The sequence below is a fragment of the Aythya marila genome (assembly GCF_965140915.1).
Source record: "Aythya marila genome assembly, chromosome: 14".
In the NCBI taxonomy this organism is placed as follows: Eukaryota; Metazoa; Chordata; class Aves; order Anseriformes; family Anatidae; genus Aythya; species Aythya marila.
In genome coordinates, this window is record NC_139055.1 from 1,630,168 (window position 1) to 1,652,416 (window position 22,249).

At 39.8% G+C, this 22,249-nt stretch overlaps 1 protein-coding gene across 1 annotated transcript in view; it reads right to left on the reverse strand.

Annotated features, from left to right (window-relative positions):
- The window catches only part of GABRB2 (gamma-aminobutyric acid type A receptor subunit beta2), a 162,029-nt gene extending 141,357 nt beyond the window's left edge, over positions 1–20,672 (reverse strand). Inside the window, exons 1-4 of the mRNA XM_082771871.1 lie at positions 20,278–20,672; positions 19,262–19,494; positions 19,047–19,138; positions 18,047–18,114 (exon numbers count right to left, since the gene is read on the reverse strand). Of these exons, the coding sequence (XP_082627997.1) occupies positions 18,047–18,114; positions 19,047–19,138; positions 19,262–19,338 (237 nt within the window). The 5' untranslated portion in view covers positions 19,339–19,494; positions 20,278–20,672. The remainder of the gene's footprint in view (positions 1–18,046; positions 18,115–19,046; positions 19,139–19,261; positions 19,495–20,277) is intronic.
- Positions 20,673–22,249: the final 1,577 nt, after the last annotated feature.

Below are 22,249 nucleotides of genomic sequence, written 5' to 3' on the forward strand. Positions count from 1 at the left end.
TTCTTGAGGAGAATGTTGTGGGAAACAGTGTCAAAAGCCTTGCTGAAGTCAAGGTAGACCACATCCACAGCCTTTCCCTCATCCACTAAGCACGTCACTTTGTCACAGAAGGAGATCAGATTCATCAAGTGGGACCTGTCTTTCATAAACCCATGCTGACTGGGCCTGATCGCCTGCTTGCCCTGTAAGTGCCACATGATGACTCTCAGGAGGATCTGCTTCATCAGCTTTCCTGGCACTGAGGTCAAAATGACAGGCCTATAGTTTCCCAGGTCTACCCTCTGGCCCTTCTTGTAGATGGGCGTCACATTTCCAAGCCGCCAGTCAACTGGGACCTCCCCTGATAGCCAGGACTGCCGATAAATGATGGAAAACAGCTTGGCCAGCTCCTCCGCTGGTTCTCTCAGCACCCTTGGGTGGATCCCATCTGGTCCCATCGACTTGCATACATCCAAGTGCTGTAGCAGGTCATCAACCATTTCCTTGTGGATTGTGAGGGCCACATTCTGCCCACCATTCCTTTCCACCAGCTCAGGGTACTGGGTATCCAGAGAACAACTGGTTTTGTCGCTAAAGACTGAGGCAAAGGCGGCATTAAGCATCTCAGCCTTTTCCTCATCTTTTATAACTAAGTTTCCCCCCTGCATCCAGCAATGTTTCTGTTGCTTTTTGTAGATGCTTTTACATACATTGCTAAATGAATCTTTTGGATATTCTTCTAAACAGCAGGGGAACTAGTGTTGGTTGCCACTTCGAGACAAAAAAACCCTGTAGTTCATCAATTTTGTTTGTCTTGATCACAACAAAATTCTTACAAGGGCTTTTATCTGATACTGCAAAAGAAACAGCAACAGTAGCACTACAAACCCCACAATTTGGAAGTTGTTATTATTCCATGTGTGAAGAAACTCACAAGATTGTCAAGCAGAAATTATAAACTGAAGTCAATTTTTACATAAATTGAATTAAACCTTAATTCAAATTTATGAAGACTTTTTGTTTAGAAAGTCACGGGGGACTTGACTTCAAATATTTCAAGACCACCAGAGATGAATCAAAATTCCAATTACTTTTCCTAATAGTCATTATATATATATATATATATATATATATATATATATATATATATACACACACACACACACTTTTTTTTTTTTCTAGGATAAAATACCAAATATCATATTTAAAAGTGCATGAAGTCTATGAGTGTGCAGGAAAAATGTGACAAAGTATTTGTTCTACTAATACTATGCAATATAGTTAATACAAATGCTTTTTTCTCCCATTGCTATTTGTATACTCTCAGTAATGTTTGTATATTTTATCCCCTTCTTTTCTTTAACACATTTGTTATGCATTGCCATCACCAAGATTAAGCTCCCACCCCAAAATTAACACCTTTCTCCCTTTTCTCTAGAAGCAAAAGGCTCAGGCCTCACTGACCTCTAACGGAATATTTTTTTCACCTTGCAGTTTCAGTAGACCATGTAGCATGAACTCAGTAACCATGGCTTTTTGTTTTGTTTTGGTCAGAATGGTAACTAATATGAGTGCTTGTCTGCAATGGTACCAGTTACATACTTGCAATTTTTTCTAGAACCTTCCTATACCAGGCTATCAGAAAGGCAGTAAATGAAGTTACCTAAAACTTCCCATGCCAAGTGATGCCAGAGCTCTTATTCCAGACAAAAGTTGCTTTTGCTCTTCCCCCTTGATCTCCAGTTTACTTGGTCACTACTCATTTTAAGGGACTGAGTTATTTAAAGTATCAGTTCCATATCCAGCATCACAAATCGCTATGCTGTTATGTATTCTAAATGCAATACTTTCTAGCAAGGTAAGCTTTCTAAAAATAATACTAATCATCTATAAAAAAAAAAGAAGTCTGTGAAATCTGATGACTATAATCAAAGTACTTCTTAAATCCTTGACTCAGGAATTGAGAATTTTAAATACATCAATTACTTTATTTCATATTTGCTACTCTTATGAGTCAGCTTTGATCTGCTAAAATAACATACAAAAGACATGTTTTTTTCCCCCTCGAGATTTTTATTTCTGCATGATAAACAAAATGATTCTTTTGTTAGCATTTAAAAATGACATTAAGATGACACAGCAAAGTGGTGGGGGTGAGAATGAGTGGGAAGCTGATTAGAAGCACAACATGCTTCTTGGATGTTCAGAGAACAGATGAAGCCTTAAGAGAAATTTGGAAAAATATTCTTCACAGAAACAATACTAGATATATACTGCATTTTAATCTCTCTCTCCTACGTGTTTTTTTTTTTTTTTTCTCCAATGAGAATATTTGCTGGAAAATGTATTTTCTTTATTGATGGTTGTCTAATCTGCCACATACAACTCAAGGCATAATCCTGTTTATGACATTAACTGTTGGTTACAATGTGAACTTCCCCACCTCTTAGCTAAATGCAATTATCCAGGCTGAAAGCAGGATGATCAAAAAAGGCTCTGTTCAGCAAAACACTTACAAGCTTTACTTCTAGCACATGCTTGTGTCTTCAGCAAATGAAGATGTGAGGACAGAATATACAGAAATTCTTTCCCTGTGCTGGTAAGCATTCAGGCTGCCATTATTGCTGCGCTCCGTACCATGATATAACCACAGCAGTGCAAGCTGGGTTAATACTGACTGTCAGACATTCACAGGCTACAAATTCAATTTCAATTTTTTTTTTTTTTTTGTAAATGTGTTTACATTTGCTGAACCATTAACGCTCAACCATTTTTCTACACCAGCCAGAGTAAACATAACTGACCCATGGAAGCAGAGAGTGCCAAGTGTTACAGAAGCGTGTACAAGGAGAAGGAGAAGGAGAATACTCTGCTGAGCCAGTCCTAAGACAACAGACATCAATAAATATTCGTAGGGAACAAGCCTGAAGAACAAGATGAAACACTGGTGAAACACATAGTTACGATGAGGACAGTTTTGTACTTCATCAATACATGTACTTCATGTTCAGTACAAGGAAGTCCAGGCATGCAATCATCATCCTTGTCTGTGTGCTTGTATTACCCAAAGTTGTTGTGGCCAAACACCAAGTGAAAAATATGACAGGAAAATGAAGATGATACAAGTTGCAAGTGCTGACTTGATCCTGGGACCAGGAACATTTCCGCAGATCATTCTGTAATCTCTAAGAAAACAGGGCTGTTCTCAAAAATGCAGAAAGGACTCCCAGGCAGCCTGTCTGCAACAACAGAAACCTAACTTAAAATAGAGATTGGGGGACAAAGAAAAAAAAAAAAAAAAGAGAGGAACAAGTTGGGTTATGGTTTACCAGCCGACAGTACGACAGTAAAAGCAGACAGTGGTATATCTGCAAACTGTCTATATAATTATTTGGGGGGGGGGAGGGGGGGGGGGAGGACTAAAGCACAAAAAAAATAATGTTATAAGGCCAAGATTCTCAAGAAATGTCACATTTCTTCATGCAAAGCAGGGGCACACTGGAAGAGTGGCATATACCAATTAAAAGAAAATCTCAGATCTAACTTTTGAGCCAATTTTAAGTAAGCACTGGCTTATACAGCTGGCATAATAAAATTAAATGAATGTTTAAAACTCAAAAACTCAAAACCAACTACATGCTTCATAGATTTGCTATTACGGACAATTCAAGAGCATATTGATGATTCTGTTAAGGTTGTTTTAACATAAGATGGAAGCTGTGAGTCAGAAGTGGCATATTTAAAACAGAATTATGTATTTTCTCTTTAAAGATCCATGAGATCTGTATCAATTAAGACCATGTTAAAATACAGAAATGCTGATTTACAAAGCCCCATCCATAACTTATATTCACCTTTCTCATTAAAGCTCACATTTATATCTTACTTAAAAAGGTGAGAGAAAATTCAAGTACATATTCTGGGTTTTGGCTACAGAAGTAGAAGTATTGGCATGCAGTTTCACCTGTTACAGATGAGATATCCTTTATCTGTCTTTATCAAAGAAGCTACCCACACAGCTATTTACACCAGCACACAGCCATTTACACCAGCATTGTCTCCAACCTAAATATATATATATATATATACACACACACACACAAACACACACGTTTGTTGTCTCTTCTCAGTTTTGAGTTTGCAAGATGCACCAATACATGTCTAACTGAATATTATCATCAAACATATACTAAGACTCCAGAAGCAAGACTTGTTTCAACACACCCCTGTGTAAGCCACTGCTTACAGGCTGATATTAGCTGCAGCCATTGCAAAGGAGCCCTTCTGTCCCCAGCAGCTGACAAAACCTCATGTAATTTATGGAAACCAAATCCCCAGTTCCACAGCCATAAGCTTGCCTTACAGTCTGCCCCTCCTTAAACTGGTAACAAAATAAACAAATTTATATACACACACACTGGAATGTCAATCTCAACACATTCAACTCTAGCCATACAACATACCTTAGATAATTACTCGCACTGACACTTGCATAAAACCAAGCAAAAAATATACATATATAAAAAAAAAAAAAGAAAAAAAGAAATCCACGTTGGTATGTCTATGAAAGATATAATGAATGGTTCCAGAATCTCCAGCCACAAATGTTAATCAAGATTTAAAAAAACATGCATTTCAAGGTAGGAAGTCTCTTTCTCCCAGAAAAATCCATATGATATAACTATCTCACACAAAACCAAAGCAGTATTTTCGTGATTTGTCCCCATCAGATATAAAGTTATTTTTCAATTTGTGGAAAACAGTCTGACTTCAAGCTTGGGAAAGCAGTCTGTCATTTACCATCTGACCTATGAAACAATATTTATGTACAATAATTTATGTATTGACAATGCATTAATAGTATTAACCTATAAATCTTTGATTTAATATTCAGCTCCCAATTACCTACTACAATGAAATGCAGATATTGGATAATCCCTTTATTCCAGAATTCAGGCTACCAGAAGATAGCTCCTTCCCATTCAAGTTCTCATTTAAAAGAAGAAAAAAAAAGTAAACAAATTAAAATCTTTGTCCTAACTGCAACAAATGCACGTATTTAGGATGTACAACTCCTGCTGCACATTTCTGAGTCCAAACTCTCACATACTTCTCCACATGCTTGTTTCTATTATCCACAGCCTGAAGGACTCACTGATATTCTCTCCCCATTGAGTTTAGTTATCCAATTTTCAAAACATGACTATGTTTGACATTCTTTTCTTTTTTTTTTCTCCCTGATAACCAAAACACATAAACAAAAGTTAATTTCTCCCTAATTTCAGTGATTAACCCCCGTCATATTTCACAAGTATGTCCAGATCTTTTCTGTGTCTAGCAACCATTCTACAGCTAGACACAAAGGTGAAACACAAATATCAATATTCATCCGCACTGGAAGCTATAATGACAAATCAGTGCAGTTAATGTGTATCAGCTTTCAGAATGGATGCAAAAATAGCTCAACTAGAAATAGGTGAATCATTAAGCAAAGCAAAGGCTCAGGTACAGAGCAAAACAAACAAAACAGTTTGAACATGAGTCCTTACAGCTCCCCACAGACTCAAAGGGAATTTATAAAAAGCTTGCCCTGGACTGGATTCACATACATGCATAGATCCACATCCAGAGATGCCCTTAGCCAAACAAAGCCTCTCCTATTCATCATGACACAAGAGCAAAAACTGGACCGAGAAGAACCTCACAGTAGCAGCTAGCCCTTCTCTTTCTCCCAAAGTAGGATCAACTGTACCTCTGACCTTCTGTAACAAAATAAGGGTGGTCCTTGAAGAACAAAATACATGATCAATATCAACATTTCTGTATTTGTTCTGCTAAAAGTTTTGGCTAATATTTGACCTGAATATTACTGAATATTTGACCTGCTGTGCTTTCAACATGTTGCATCCTGCAGTTCCCAATACTAAGTTTCAAAGTGGTAGAAGTAGACACAAGCCCCACACCAGCCAAACAACTCAGTGACATGTTTGCTTTTGATACATTTTGTACTTGAGAAGTAAACATTTCTCAAGTACAGAAGCCTCCAAAATGATTTTCAGGAGTCAAACAGCAGTTTTACCACTGAGTCACAAACAGCCGCTAGCATACAGGGATTCATTTCTAAAATGGAAAAGACACAGCACAGTATAGTCAGGAAAAAAAAAAAAAAAAGGCAAAAGAGTTGTGCTATCTTCTTAGATATAAACTGAGAAAATTTCCAATATTAATCTCCTAATGCCTACAGAGTTAAAAAGGCTGTGTATATTGCAGTCAACATATTCTTTAACTATAACAACACAATATCCAGTTACTTTTGAGTTAACCCAAAAGATGTAATTAAAGTCACATGCAATATGAAACACTACCTTACAAAAACAAATTTTCCATGTGAAACAATTATACCAAAACTCTTTTCTATACAAGAAATAATTTTGAATGAAATCTCTCATTTTGATCTTTCCTGAATGACTGCTGCCTTTATGCTATTGCAAAACTGTTACCTAGTCAGAATATAACGGTAGCATAAATGCCTCTCTCTAAAATGTCAAATGACATACAAAATGTTCATACATCATTCTGTTCTCAAAAAGTCAATCCAATTATGAAGTTAATCAAAATTAAAATATATGCTTAAGTCTTTTCATTACCAGCAACCTTAACTATGATGATTTTATGATTTGGTACAGAAAAGGTTTTTGTTTTGTTTTTGTTTGTTTTGTTTTTTAACTCAGAAGTCTAACTGGATGCCAGAAAGATATAGGTGTAAACTGATGTCTTCCATTTATCAATGGTGGAAGTTTGGCCCTGGCAGGAACCACAGGAGCCTCCTAATGCTGCCTCACCAAAGCATTTAGTTATAGCACATTACAGACGCAATCCATTGAGCAAAGAACTTCCTTCCTACACCTAGAGTCTCCAGCTTTTAAAAATCCTTAAACCAAATCTATGCGCAAAGTGTAACGACTTTCTGGCCAAAAATAACTACCAAGTACTATCATTCATTTCAAAAGAACACCTATCACACGGTAATAATTTTGAAAACTAGTACCCTGTTCACATTCACGCAATGTCTGAGAAAATACAGGAGCCACATTTCATTGTATTTCAAGTCTTCAAAGTACTCACAAACCTGTGAAAACAGTCAGAAATAGCATCAGTGGAAAAATCAGCATCAGATATGAACATTTTAAAACTCAAAACAAGTCTCGTGTGGGACTTGAGCTCACACAAGAACACTGTAAAGCCTATGCATAAATCTGGATATTTCTAATGTTTTGAATGCAGCCAGTTCACTAGAATTACGGATTTGTCTGTAAGTGGTCACTTGTGTCACATAATAGTAGATCAATGAAAGCTGTACTCATTCCTAGGCTAACAAGACCAATTATAGTTAAGGGTCTCCTGGCATTTCCATTACAAATCTATTTTCAGGGACTTGTATATCAGCTATAATAATATACTTCTGACTGAAACTTAATCTGAACCTATGCTTAACTCAATAAACATTCCTATACCTTTGAAAAGGCTTCTTTCAAAACTGGAAATAAAGCAAGCAATTTTTCCATCTACTCCTGTCATTAAGTATTTTATCCTGAGCAACATAAGGAGGCATATGCTATTAGATATAAATATTACATATGTAAATTTTATTAGGGATGGAATTACTAAAAGCATCTCATCTTGCAATCTTGCAAAGTGTCAGTGGAAAAAAAGCAACAGGACAGCAGAACTGCTTGAATGTTCACATATACTTAAGGAAGATTTCAAACTGAATAAAAGGCATTCTTGGTCATTTCTGGACTTATATAAGTAGTGAAATGATGCAATTAGTTGTAAAATACAGCTTCTCATTTGTAAATATGACATGCATATTGCTTAATCACATTTCCCTCTTCTCTGTATGTTATCTGAAAGAATAAATCACTTCATAATAAGGAATAATAAAAGAGTTATGTTCCTCAATTATTTAATTTAGAAACTCAATCTAATGAACCTTCAAACTAATTTTATTTTACTTAAATTGTATGACTCCTTCAGTGTATATCTTGTCAAACACGGATTAACATTGTTACTCTAGTGCCCTGAAGGGATCCCACATAGGTCATCAATTCTTGAAAGAGGAGAACAATTCCATAATGCTCAACAAATTCCTTTGGAGCTGCAGAGTCTGTTAACTCCAATATATTTTATAAAAGAAACATAAATATGGACTCAAAAAATGGATCATAATGACCTCTGGACTTTTGGGTAATAATTGTTATGCAAATGACAACACATATCGACTCTTTCAAAACCACAATGAATTGAACTTACCTCACTACTTTTGTTAAATGGATGCAATAGAAGTATGGATGCATATAAGAAGTTTTTAAAGACCTATAGAGAAAACAAATCTGAGCACCAGTTTTACACAGTTGAGCATAATGGATCTCTGTTCCAACTATTAAAAAACAATTTAGAATTCCAATAAAAAATCATTTGCAGTAGAAATTTGGACCAGATTTTCAAAATGGCTCTACACTCATAGAAGTGAGTAGTTTTTTTAAGAGGCTTCAGTACCTTGTTCGCATACTTAAGTATTTTTTTTTTTAAGTTTGTAATTCTCACTGAGAAAAATTGCCTTCAGTTACTTAAAAGCAATAGGAACTTCTGGCTGCTTCATTTAGGTACACAATGGAAGAAGTTGGATAATAAATACTTTTAAACATTGTTAGCCATGTGACTTCAGTTCTCAGACATCCCCAAAATTATGGAATATGTATTTCAAATTATATATGAAAATCCACAAGTGTTGCTGTAAACCCATTTCAGATGAGAAGGGGTTCAGCACAACCTTTACCTAACTCTATGCCTTCAGCCCAATATTTTTCCAAAGGTCATATCTAAACTAAACACCACACAAACATGCACCACACTACATTTAGGGCATATAAAGGGACCTTTGCACTGTGTTAATCCAAAACAACTTTTAAAGAAAATTCTCTATGATGACTCACCTCTGGAAAAGTTTCCATTAACAAGTTTCCATTAACAAGTTTCTGCCAATTTGACTGCTTAGTTTACTAAGTCCTGAAGAGTTGTACTGTGCTTCTACTCAAGACAGAGCTTCTACTTCAGTAAATTCAGAAAATATAAATATATATATATAAAATGAAAAAAATAGATAAAGCTAATATGCTCAAGTCACGTCTAACACAATAGCAAGTCAAGGCTACTGTCATTCAAAACAAACATTTCCAGTGACGGAGTAGAAGGTAAAGAATGTGACAGCCTTCCATGGGTTAACTTGTGACAAAGACCTCTGCTCTTGGCTCTCTGCAATCTAAATGCTTCCACTCACAATCATCAAAAGCTAATAAACTATCTAGAATAGGGGTTCACTGCACCCAGGCTACTATGCAGCAAATAATTCAAAATTAATGGCAACAGAAATGTAGCATACAAAAGCAAAAATCAGGAGAGTCAAATGTGAAGGTAAATTTTGTTTTTTAATCCATTTTCAGAGTCACTTAGTTAATGGAGATGACTATTCATTAAAGTAGAAAAGAAAGAACTAACAGCACCGAGAGCAAAGACTGAAATGAGGACTTTCCATTTCAAGCAGCTGGTTCTGAAAACACATACATTAGGGTAATTTAATATACTACCCCATCCAAGCCCAAACTTTTTACAATTTCCACTGATTTTGCTACAGACAAACCACCAAAGTGTCACATCCTCCACAACAGTGCTCACTGGAGGTGCAACACACATCTCTCAGAAGGGTTGCTTTTCTTTCCCCTGCATAGCTAAATTCTTTTTCCTCTGGGCCTAAGAAGTGAATGCATTTGTTAGTATTTACAGAATAAAAATTAATAGGATTTAAACTTGATATGAAAAAAGCTGCTCAGGATAATAGTCCCTGCATTCTTTAAGTCTGGGGGAATAGGAAGACCACTGACTCAAAATGCTTCATCTAGACTGTAACAGCCTACGTTAAATATGATCTAAAAATACTACATTCAGTTGCACACATACCAACTTCCTGAATGTTAAGTGTCTTTTCATATTTAGCACATAAATTTTAATTTTGATTGGCAAGTATGTACATAACTGTTTGCAAAACTCATTCGAAAGGACACATGCAATAGATGTGATGCAAGTCTCAATCTTTGCACTGATTAGCTAATTTGAAAATACCTAGCCAGATAATTAATATGCAAAGATCTTTCTAGACAAAAACCTATGAAGTGAGAGCACCTACCTGTCTGAAGGCCAGGATATGAAGCAAGACTAACTATATATACCCATCATAGCACTATTTCTACAGGACTTGCATTATACTAGCCATTACAAGATAAATACCATTGCTGTCAAGAAATGTGAACAGGGTAGGCATCGTTGTAGAAGCACAGCAAAAATAATTACAATAAAGCACAAAGGCTGCTTCTGTCATGTTTATCTTTTCGTAAACCCATAGTATGCCTATACATTTAATGTAATTATGCATATTGCTTTATTTTTAAGTTACAGATTTTATCCATCCATAGTAGACAGTTTTTTTAGTACTAAGAACTCAAGATGTGACTGTTCCTGAAGCTCTTAACTCTAAAGACAGGCAATGTTATTTTTCATTTCTTTCAAAAAGACATTAAAAACAAAAACAAACAAACAAACAAAAAAAACAGACAAACCAACAAGAAATTATGGAAGAGCACCCTCTTTCTAAATGCAAGGACCAAATCCTGCTTACCAAATCCATACAAGCTCTTGCAAAGACCTATGGTATTAACCACTAGGAGCCTATGAGGGATTTGGCTTACTTTTAGAAAAAAATAAAAGAGTTATTACCATATAAGACGGTACTTAATGGTTGAATACTGAAAGCTGTAATATAAACTTTAAAGAGAGCTGCATGGGGTATGAGGAGAAAAAAGGGAGAGACAAAAAATAAGGATTTAGTTGTGGTATAGTGACAGACTTTAGAGTCACCAAGAAGCACAAATACAACTATGGGAATAGCTTAAAGTTGTAACAAGTTTATAAAGCACAAAATAAAATTTCTCATTCTACTACACAGCTCATCTATAAAGATTTTACGTGATTTTCAATAGAGAAGTTATGAAATAAACCAGCCCTGTACTAGGAACCAACAAAGTGCATTTTATGTTAATTCCCACTCTTTACCACCAACACACTGACCATAAAACATATTAAAAACAAATATGTTTTATTACATGGCAGGTGTCAAATTACTTAAATATCTATAGGACAAGGTTTACTAAAAACAATGCGGCATTAATTATTATTTTAATTGTAGAAATTATCTCCAAGTCAATCTCTTTAAATTACTGACAACCATGCCCTAGCCTGCAGAATACATCCAGAGCAATCACTTTGAAAAATCAACAGTAGGAAATCTTCTTGGTTCATTGGTGCTGATTAAAGTTTTCCACTACTGTAGCACACAAAGAACAATTTACTTATATTGACCTTAAAAAGAAACAGAACAAAAATTATGTCATGCTTCTAGGAGAAATAAAATAAAATAAAATAAAAATCCCCATTACAGTTTTCAACAAAAATAAAAAATCTTGTCTTAGCTTAAGTGCTGTAGTTGCTTAGATATAAGTCAAACTGCTTTGTACAAAATTAAAGAGTGGTAATTGTCCCCTATACATGCCACCAAGACTAGGACAGCTGATTAATTTCTTCTATTAGAGAAGATGAAAAGAAGGAGGAAAAAAGAAAACACACACTAAGAAAAAAAAAAAAAAAAAAGCCAAAAAAACACCAGCACCAGCCTCTTATTGATACCAGTAGTGTCGCTGGCCCCTCACTGCCTTCAAATAAGAAGGTAAATAACATACTTTCAGAAAATAAATAAATAAATAAATAATGGATAATGCCTACAGGATCAATAGCTATAAGTAATTTGCTTCTCATCTCTGCACAATAAAAATTCATGCTTGGGTCTACTGAGACTCCATAGTGGAAATCACCAAAAAACAACAGGGAAGTATACTGCTGTAACAACACGGGGTGCTTACCAGGAGCTACTTTTTTAAAAACAAACTAGACGAGGATACAAAAACATGGGTTTGACTGGACAGATGACTCCAAATAGGATATCTATATAGCCATTTTTTCCACTTCTCAGTTAAAAGTTGCATGAGCCTGAACCTACAACTACCATGAGTTCTGACAGCGCTAAAGAAAAGTTTCCACCTGTGAAACAAAGAAAAAAAGAGCAAATATACAAACTCTCAGTCTCCAAGGCTGGGAAGACCTCAAAAAAAAAAAAAATCCACATGAAGTTCAGCTAGGCAGGAATTAATACCATCATAACAAGATTTCGCCAAGCACAAGATAAACCGAGGAGTCAGTATTTAGCTCTGAAATCTCTAAGCAGAAGCTATGACATATAAAGTAAGTACACTGTGGAATTAAAATGCCTTTCACTCCCTTGTTGAAATTCTTATAAAAATATATTTCCAGACACTGTTCAAAGAAGACACCTAATGATAGTATTTATGATACTAGTATATAATGTATCATGTATATAAATATATATTAATTGCTTCTGAGCTGACTTATAAAAGTAGTTTCCAACATGCTACATAAGTGTGTATGTTCTAAAGAAGTAATTTCAGACTGTGACTATGTGTATTCTAGCAAAACCAGTATGAAAACTTCAATCCATAGGTGGTGTACCATAGGAATATAGGCTTTGGTCCCCAAGGATAAACATTAAAAAATAACTCCCACATTCAAATAAATGTTTACATATCTTAAAGCTAAAAAAGAAAACTGCATGAATTAGAGACATAGTACGAGAGATGCTAAATGGAAATCCATATTAATGTATTTTACTACAGTTGGAGAGGAAAGGTCTTCTGATGCCTTCCCAGACAATAATCGAAGAAACAGATAAAGCAGGCCTTTCAGTTAAAAATAAATAAACAAATAAATAAATCAGTTCCTAAGATAGACATCACCTACTTTGCATTCACAGAAGTCTTTGTAGATAATTCAATACAGGCCAGCTGTGTATGAGCACAGTAATTTGGCAAAATAATTTGGCAAGAGCCAAACTCAAACTGTCTGCCAAGAAACGCTATTTTATGCGAAGAAGCATATACATCTACAATACAGAAGATATAATAAAAACAACCATCTCTAGCAGTGGGAAACATTTAAGATTAGCAAAGCAACACCTAACCAATATTTCTAATATTTTCCTTTCTATGTATTTCAAATTCTACTGTACATGATCCATAGAGAGTACAATGTGCACAACTACAATGGATCAACGAAAGAGGATACTGCTGACAGAAAACATTTTCTCACTTTCCTCCATACCAGTGTACATAGGGCACTCTTCTCTATTTTGCTATTTTCTTTGTCACTCCCTCCAATTTTATTTACCTGACCTTTATCCATGTTTTACACTGAGTTTTCTGGTTTGGAACAGCTCCATGCTACTTCCTTACCAGTTAACCCCTATTTCTTTTTATATCACAAGCTGTCTCTTCCTTTTTCACACATAAGGATAAATACTGCTACTTGAGAGGGAGCAAGACAGCTCCTGTTGTTTTCACAATATGTCTGTTGAGTTCTGTTAATGAAAACACCTCAAGGAAGCATGAAATATTTTAAGAAAACCAGTAGTGGGCCTCTGTAATGAAAAGCAACCAAAAGCCAAACATCTATCAGCACAATACAGCTGTGTCTGTTTTTTGCTGGACTGAGATTATTCAGATCTCTGAGTATTGTGCTTACTACTGGTATATCCTGACTACAGAATTCAAAACATGATACAAAAAGCATTTAATTTTTAGAGCTCTAAAGTTATTAGGCTTGCTCTGTAAAACTTGGCATATACTAATACGTAAATCTCACCCTGTTAGATGACGATCACTTTCTGCAGCTCCCACTCAATGGGTTATGCACTCAATCAATCCAAATGGCTCCCACTAAGACAAACCAGTCTATTGTGTCTATTTAACTCCATGTACACATCCTAAATCTGTGCCAAAATCTGTAAAATGGTAGGCAACCAAATACTTTAAGTTAAATAAAAACTGTTCAGATTCTTCTCCACAAACCCTCAATGCGAAGAGTTGTAATTAATTAAATATACAAATCATTACTTAAAAACATTTATATTTACTGGGTAAAATATATATATATATATATAAAACCATGGAACATCTCTGCCTCTTTTCAAGACATCCTGTACTAGATTCACAAAATAGCTGTAGACCAAGGGAAGAGGAAGATGGGAGGGGAAGGGCTGATTTTGACCTATTTAACACAGAGTAAGCCAAGACATTGAAAAGCACCACATAACCAACATTACCCACAGAAATATTCACGTCTTATCTAGATGGATCAAACGTACAACATATTTGCAATCTTCAGCTGCTTCTGAAAAAAGTTATTTCAGTACTACCTAATGAACCTGCACCATTTTCTTCCAGCAATTTACGAGGGAACTGTTTGGAGAGAATTGAAGAAAATGAAGATGAAGGACTGTCTTGATCACTGTGTTGTCAACTGGCCTGCCCAACAGTTAAATATGGAGATGAAGATAGGGAAAATATGGCATCCCAGCTGGCATTAATTATTAAAAAACAAAACAAACCAAACAAACAAACAAAACTTAAGCTCCCTAGAGGTATTGTTTTTACAATATATGTTTATTATGAAGGAAAATAAAGCTAAGAAGAAACAATCAAGTAAAGTAACAAACACCTGGAAAGTCTCTTGAGAATATGGCATTAGACTCACTGAAATATATATAATCTTACATAAAATCAAAATAATTAACATAGGAAAATATTTTCAGTTTAAATAGCTTTCATACCTCTCCATGTTGGTTTTCTATAATCACCTGAATAAGATAAACTTAAAGAAAATCTACAGTGTAACCAGCCTAAAGCATATACTCAACAAGTGCATGGCCTGGTCCAAAGAGGTGAGTGGAGTTAGCCATAGTCTCTACTGTACTGCATAGAATCATTACCTGATGTATATTATTTTCTCACAGAATGCAAGGACTGAGTATGAATAGCCATGACACCTGCTGACAGCCAAATATGCCTGAAGCTCTTACTTTTCTCATGTTTATTCAGTGTGTTCTGAATTATGTTCAAAAGTACCAGTACTTTAAAAATATTTTTATAAAGTAAGATAAATGCCAGTTCAAGTTTCTGTCTACAAAAGGTTAAACAAGCAAACAGCTTACAGATTTAACTCTATTGGATACAATAAGACTTTGGAATGCAACTGTAAAACCTGTTACACTGTGAGCTGATCATAATGAGAAATATTCAGCAGCTCTATAAGAACTCAAAGTCTAAAAGCATCCCTAGCATACATTTAATTTCTGTAACAGTTGTTCTAAATTCTCCTGTTCAACAAAGTAAAAGCTTTATGGTATTTCATGATACTGAAGACAAGCCTTCTGCCTGCAGAGCAGACACCAAATGTGACAGGACTGGAATTGAAATGCAAGGCTGGTAATTTTAAAGTAAGTTAACATTAGAATTAACAGAAATGAGCTCAAGCCAAGTAACAGTCATTGTTTAGTCTAACCTCAAAGCAAAAATTTGATATCATTAATACATGACCCCAGACAACGGTTTGCATTTATCTTAAGTCAATGGTGTTTACCATAACTACACAGTGAGCAACAGCAAGCCCATTGCTCAGAAAACAGGTCCATAGATCCAAAAGATTATTTCCATGTGTGTGTCTCTCTCGCATTATTTCAAAAGGTTTTGTATCTAGAAATTACAGCTAGTATTCAACGGTATTCCTTTTGGTTTCTACCAAAATCAAGGCCAAATTCTGGTGACTTTGCAATGAACAAGTTAAGGTCTTGTATGCCAAGTGTTTTGTTCTCTGCTTGAATGCCTCTCTTCCCATTTACTTCAGGCCTATCAGGATATATTAATATTTGTGTACAGTTCATTGCTAAATGAACTGTTACATGTTACATTTAAGCAGATTAAGAAAATAATCATGGTTCAGAATCTCTTCTGAAGCTGTAAAATGAAAGAAAAAAGCTGGAAAATTAATGGCTGTTTTTAAGAAGCAGGTATCATCTTCGGGTAATTTAAGACTTTTGTCTAAAGTGTGACAAAATGAACTATACATGACCCCCCAGCAGTTCTACAGACAGTCTGGAAAAACTTCTATCAAAGGTCAACATTTCATTATAGAGACATAACAAATAACAAACTGACTTCAGAATACTAAAAATAATATGCAGTTGTATAGTCAGTCTACGAGCAGCGTATCACAGTACTGCAATATGCTATCACCTTTAAATGAAGACCAAATTTCTGGAAGTCACTGAAACATTCTCTCTTTATCTAAACAAGAAAATATTTTGCACTACCTTTCACTTTAGAAGGGGTGAGATGTAACACGGTCCTAGCAGACTGCAGTTCCATCAAGAAAACCCTCATCATACCCACACTACTCCTAGCAGCCTAGGAAGTAAGTATGTTCATCTCTCTCCTTTCCAGACTAGTTTTAATGAAAACTCTTTTCATTAGGCAACTTTTTTTTCTTTGCTCTTAAAGCTCTGGAAGGGAGAATCCTAAACACTAAAACAGGTCCTATATTAACAGTTTAGTGTAAACAAAGTTTAGAAGTCCATGATAGCCCCTTACTTCACAAGTGGTGTTGCTCAAGGTGAGATTATTCAGCATTTTCCTGGCATCTTGAAAGAGCAGCATCAAGTTTTCTGTCACTGAGACCTCACAACACAGCTACCACTAAGGTCATCCACAGATTAGGCCCAGGGCTATAGCTTACGTTATGGAAAAACTCCTGTACATCACAGAATGCCCCCAGTTTGAGAACAAATGCTGTCAACACTTCTGAAAACACAAACATGCCACTAAGGCATTAAACAAATTATTTCAGTAGAATAATCACATTAATACAACTGATAAATTTCAAAATATTATTTCCAAATGCATCATTACAATTGCAGCAGTATCCCTAAAATCCCATTTCTGTTTAGAAAGATGGTTCTTTACAACTAGTTCAAAATAACGGAAAGGTTCTTTCAAACAAAGTTATAGAAGTAGTAACAAACGTTACACAAAAACACATTTATTTTGTACCAGTTGCTGCTACCATGCTTCAGCATCTTCTTGTCTTTTGGGTGTAAACCCGCAAGAGTCTAAGGCCAAGTTTTATCCTTAAAGTGTTGAGATAACTTCAAAACTTGACCTCAAACATTTCCAAGTAATCAAAGTAAATGCTAGACAATTTTAGTCTAAAGCTTGAACAGCCTCTTCAGTAAGAAGAAGCTGAGACTTGTCTTATTTCATCTGCTCTTCTTTAGTTTCCCAGGTAATTAAAGTAAAACACACAAAGCATTGAGCAACTGTCCTACGAGCAACTTCAGCAGCTGAGCACAGATGGCTGAAACTATTCAGATAAGAGATAATCATCTTGAAAACTAAACACATAAACTTCTTTCACTCAGCCATGACCATGAATACAGCTCCAGGCAAAAAAAAATGGTGTTTTGGTTACACACAGAAGTAAAATCTGCCTTTTATTATTATTTGAAAGTGTTCTGGTCAGACAAAACAGCAAACTATTTGTAATGCTTAAATAAAAAGGGGGTGTTATACCTACAGATGGCAGCGGGGGGGCGGGAGCGGGGAGGTGTCGAGAAACAAAAGCAGAGGTCAGCTTTTTTTTTTTTTTCCTCGCCCGAAGGCGAGGAGGGAAGGCCGCGGAGGGCTGCGCGGGAGCGCGCCAAGGCGCGGGGATGGTGGCGGAGTGCGGCGGGGTCGCGCGGCCGGCAGGGGGCGCTCTTGGTCGCGGCAAGGCGCGGGCACAGCCCCGGGAGCTGCCGCAGCCGGGCCCGCCTCCCCCAGCCCCATAGGTGGGGGGGGGGCCATGGGGGGTTAAGAGGGTGGGGGGGTACACACACGACGCCCCCCTCCTGGAGCTCCGGAGGCCGCGGGCAGCGCTCCGCCTCGGAGGAGGAGGTGGGGGGATGCGAGAGCCCCCCCCGCGGAAAGCAAGCAGCCCCCAGCCCCTAAGTACTCACCATATTGACTTCTGACACCATATCTATACTGGCAATGTCTATGTTCATGCCAACGGCCACGGGGGGACCTGCAAACCGATAAGATGGTCCGCAATGTGATCGCGAAGAACTTAACTCATTCTTACCAGAGTTACAACGGACTAAGGCACGGCAAAAAACGAAACGAGGATTACAAACACGAAGAAGAAAAAGCCAGGATGACAGCGAGGTGCGGTGTGTGTGCGCCCCCTCCTCTCCCCCACCCCCCCCGTGTCCTCCCTCCCCAGCCCCCCCAAGGAAAGCAGCCTGCCCCCATCCGCGGGGAGCGCCGGGTTCAGCTTTTATATAACGTGCACACGTGCGGGCAGCTGGGCTGCGTGGGGGGGCCGGGGGGTACGTGGGGGGACCCGAGGGGACGAGGGGGCTCCCCCCCTTCGCGCCCCGGCAAGCGCCACTCCGCCGCCGGCCGCCGCGCTCAGCCCGGGACGGGGCGGCCCCGCGGGCTGCGAGTGCCCGGCCCGGGGGGGGAGGAGGGAACACAGCCCCCAGTGGCCCCCTCCGAAAGGGCTAAATGGCTGGAGAAAGCAAATAGTGGGAAGGGGGAGCGCACAGGGGGTTAAATGCCGTTTGGGTAGCAGCGAGCAGCGCAGCTTGTACTCAAAAATAGTAACCGCGGTGACAGGCACGTTAGGCTCTGAGGAGCCAACGTTGGGTAAACTTGAGGGGTTTGCATCTCGAGAAAGCCAGTTAAACGCGGACTGAATCACAGGTTAATTAATTGTCAGCTCACACACACAATGAGGGACCAGTTCTAAATGTGCAAGACGTGTAAATGATCGCGTTAAGAACGCCCTATGCTAAGAAAATCGAGTACCAATTGGCTTAACTTTGGATCAGCTTTAGAAAATGGCATCGCACACGCTCCAGAGCAACAGCATCCACAGCACGCTTCAAAACCATGCACACGAAGGTACAGCAGCCCGGATATGTAACGTCTCCTAGTCAAAAACTGTCAAATTACCTCCAAAATCTGGCCTCAAGCGAATGTCATAGCCCTTCAGCAGTCTATCCACGGTCTCTTTTACCAGTGACATATTACTAGGGTCATTGACACTAAAGAAAAAGAGAATAATCATACATCATTTCTTATTTCTCAGACCCCAGCCGTACGTTCCCCTTAGCAGTAACATGCAGAGCAATTCAAAGTAAAGCAAAAGAGATACGTTCATCACTTACCTCTGGGCGCAGACCACGGCGATTATTAAAGGGAAGGACCAAATCCCAAAGTAACCCTTCTTCCGGACTCTCAGCATCCCTTTAGCTTTTGATATGATTTAGGTTTTCAGTGAAGAGAAGAAGAGATCCAACTTATTCTGGCCAGTGCAGTAATTCTAATGTGAGGCGCATGCGCACGGCGTACCACAACATCAAAAGGAGCAGTGGTTGCTGCTGGAGATGGAGCAAATTTCCTTGAAAAAAAAATTAAAGGGGAAGAAGGAAATGCATTATAAAAAAAAAAAAAAAAGTCATGCACAGGAGGCTCGAGTATATTTTTGTTGTCCTTTTTGTTAGCAGCGAATATAAATCCCAGCAAGCAGCGAAGTTTTGGGAGTTGTGCAGGGCACAGCGCCTTTGTAACCCAGTTTAAAGGGGGGTGGGGGCTGGACGGGCTGGGATTTGACACGGAGTGGGGAAAGGTTAGAAAAGGGAATGCACCGGATACGTACGGTGCCAGGGGCAGGTGGGCAGCCTAACTTTTCGTCCCTGGAAAGACCCGCCTGAAGAGCTGCGAGGTGCGGACAAAGGAGACGGAGCTTGCAACGGGGGCGGGCGGAGGGGGGGGAGGAGAGATAGGCGCCTACAGGATTTCTCACGAAAAAAAAGTGAGAAAAAAAAAAAAAAAAAAGCAAGCGATGACGAATAGTGTATTGTAAAAGGGGATTAGGCTATTTCCTGCCTTACTGTGCTGCCAGGCTCTGGTCCTGGGGCAGAGGCACTGGGGCGGGAGAGGGGCTACAGCTGCCGCCGCCAGCTCCCCCCGATCCCTCAGTGCCGCCCGCCCGGCCCCGCTCCCCCCGGCTGGCTCGACCAGCGCAGTCTCCGTACCTCAGCCCGTGGTTAACCCCGGGATGCGAGGTCCTCAGGTAGAGAGAAGCCTAACCGGGGAAGGGGAAAAAACAACGCCCCGAAAGGGAATCAAGCGTTCGGTGGGCACAGAGACCTGGTGCAGGTTCGCAAGCCAGCCCTCTTACCTTCGTGGCTGAGCCACCCGAGCCCTCCAAATGCAGCGTGTGATCCAATTAATGCCTCAGAAGAAACCAGAGACGAGTAGAAAGCTGATTTGGGGATGCTCTGAGTGACATTTAAATTCTGAGCAGAAAAGGAGAGACAGAAGAGAGAGAGGTGAAAAAGAAAAAAAGTACCACTCAAAACGAACCAAAAAAAAAAAAAACCACAATTAAAAAAAAAAAGAAAAAAAAAAAGAAAACAACAGCGGATTTCAAGGATTCCTCGCCAATCTGCCTTGTGCTCACAGCACCTTTTACACCACCTCCTCCTCCTCCTGCTGCTGCTGCTACCGCTGCCCAGAGCCGCCCGGCGCTGCCGGAGCGATCGACGTTGGGCGTGCACACGGCCGGGCCGGGCCCGGGACCACCGGGGGCGTCAATTACCAAAAGAAATATTTAACTAGCTGCAGGAGGAGGGAAGAGAAGGGGGAAAAAATGCAGCGGGGGGAGGGACGAGGGTGAGGTGAGGTGAGGGAGCTCCGGAGAGCCGCTATGCCCCAAACCCAACGCGGTCCCGCACGCCCTGTGCCCGGCCCGACGGCCACGCGTGGGGGTGGGGGGGCTGCCCTAAGAGGAAGAAGAAGAAGAGGAGGAGGAGGAGGTGTCCCTCGAAGGACGGACTGGTTGCAGAGGCGGTGGGACGCCGTCTCCCCTGGGGGAACCACAGGGAACCGAAGCCGGCGCGGCGAAGAGCCGGCGGACCCCAGCAGCAGGCGGCCATTTCGCGCAGCCCGGCGCCTGGCGCGCCGGGCCCCGCAGCACTCCCCTGCTGCCGAGCCGGGACGCTCGGAGAGCTCACCGGGATCCACCGGAGCCGTGGGGAGTCTAGGGGAGCCGCTCCCCCGGCCCGGCCAACGGCAGAGGCGCAGGTGCCACAGGCACGAAGGAGCCGTGTCCCCCCCTCCCCGACACTGCCTTAAAGCCCCACCTTGCATCGCCGAGAGCAAGTGTCGGGTCGGTTTTCTGCTTGCAGGGGAAAAGGGAGCTTCCTTAGGGCTGCTGGGAGGGAGGGGGGATTCACTAGGGCATTCTCACTTTCCTCTCCCATTTGAAAACCATGACAATTACAGAAGGAGAAAGTACTTTTCCAAATGAAACAGACAAGACCTGCTGTGTGTGCGTGTGTGCGCGGGCTAAATATAAAAATTCCCCTGAATGTATTTAAATAGAGCCCAACTGCAAGGGACTAAGCACGAACGGGTGCGCGGTTGCCCGAGGCAGGAGCCGCCCCCGGCACCGCTGCCTCACGGAGCCGCCCCCGGCCGCCGCTGGAGGTTTCTGCTCTCACGGTGCTGGGCTGCTTCGCTCAATCCTCCTGAAATACAGCCCCGAAGGAAGATGGTGGATACCCCATGCTGTGAATCAGGTTGCTTTATGTGCATAACAGGCATTTTTTCCCCTTCTGCAATCATACGGCAGGACGGAGGGCTCAAGGTAAAGCACGTTGGTCCCGCACTGTGAAACTCACCCTCGGGTGCTAACGTGGGACCGCATCTAATGCTGCTCATCCCTCAACTGGTTCCAAGCCTCAGCTATTAATTGCCTTTACACCACAGAATTGGTGCGTTCACCGTGTCTGAACGTGAAGCAGCTTCAAACAAGATCCTGAGAGCTGGCAATAGTCAGTGCTAGAGCGACAGGACTTGTAGATCTTAACATAACATCGGGGCTAGAAAAGAACCGTCTTTCCCTAGAAGTGCTAGCCTAGGGCACACACTGAATTCGAGAATTCGATGTATCCAGCATGTTCCTCATGCATGCACGGATACCGAGGGAATCTTTGTTCTGCCCCCGTGCAGGGAAACCTGCTTCAGGCTGGCTGCTCCAATAAAGAGGCACGGCACATCCCTCAGCCAAATGCAGTGCATATGGATATAATGGTGCACTCCATGTGGAAGAGAGAGTGTGTATATATATATATATATATATATATATT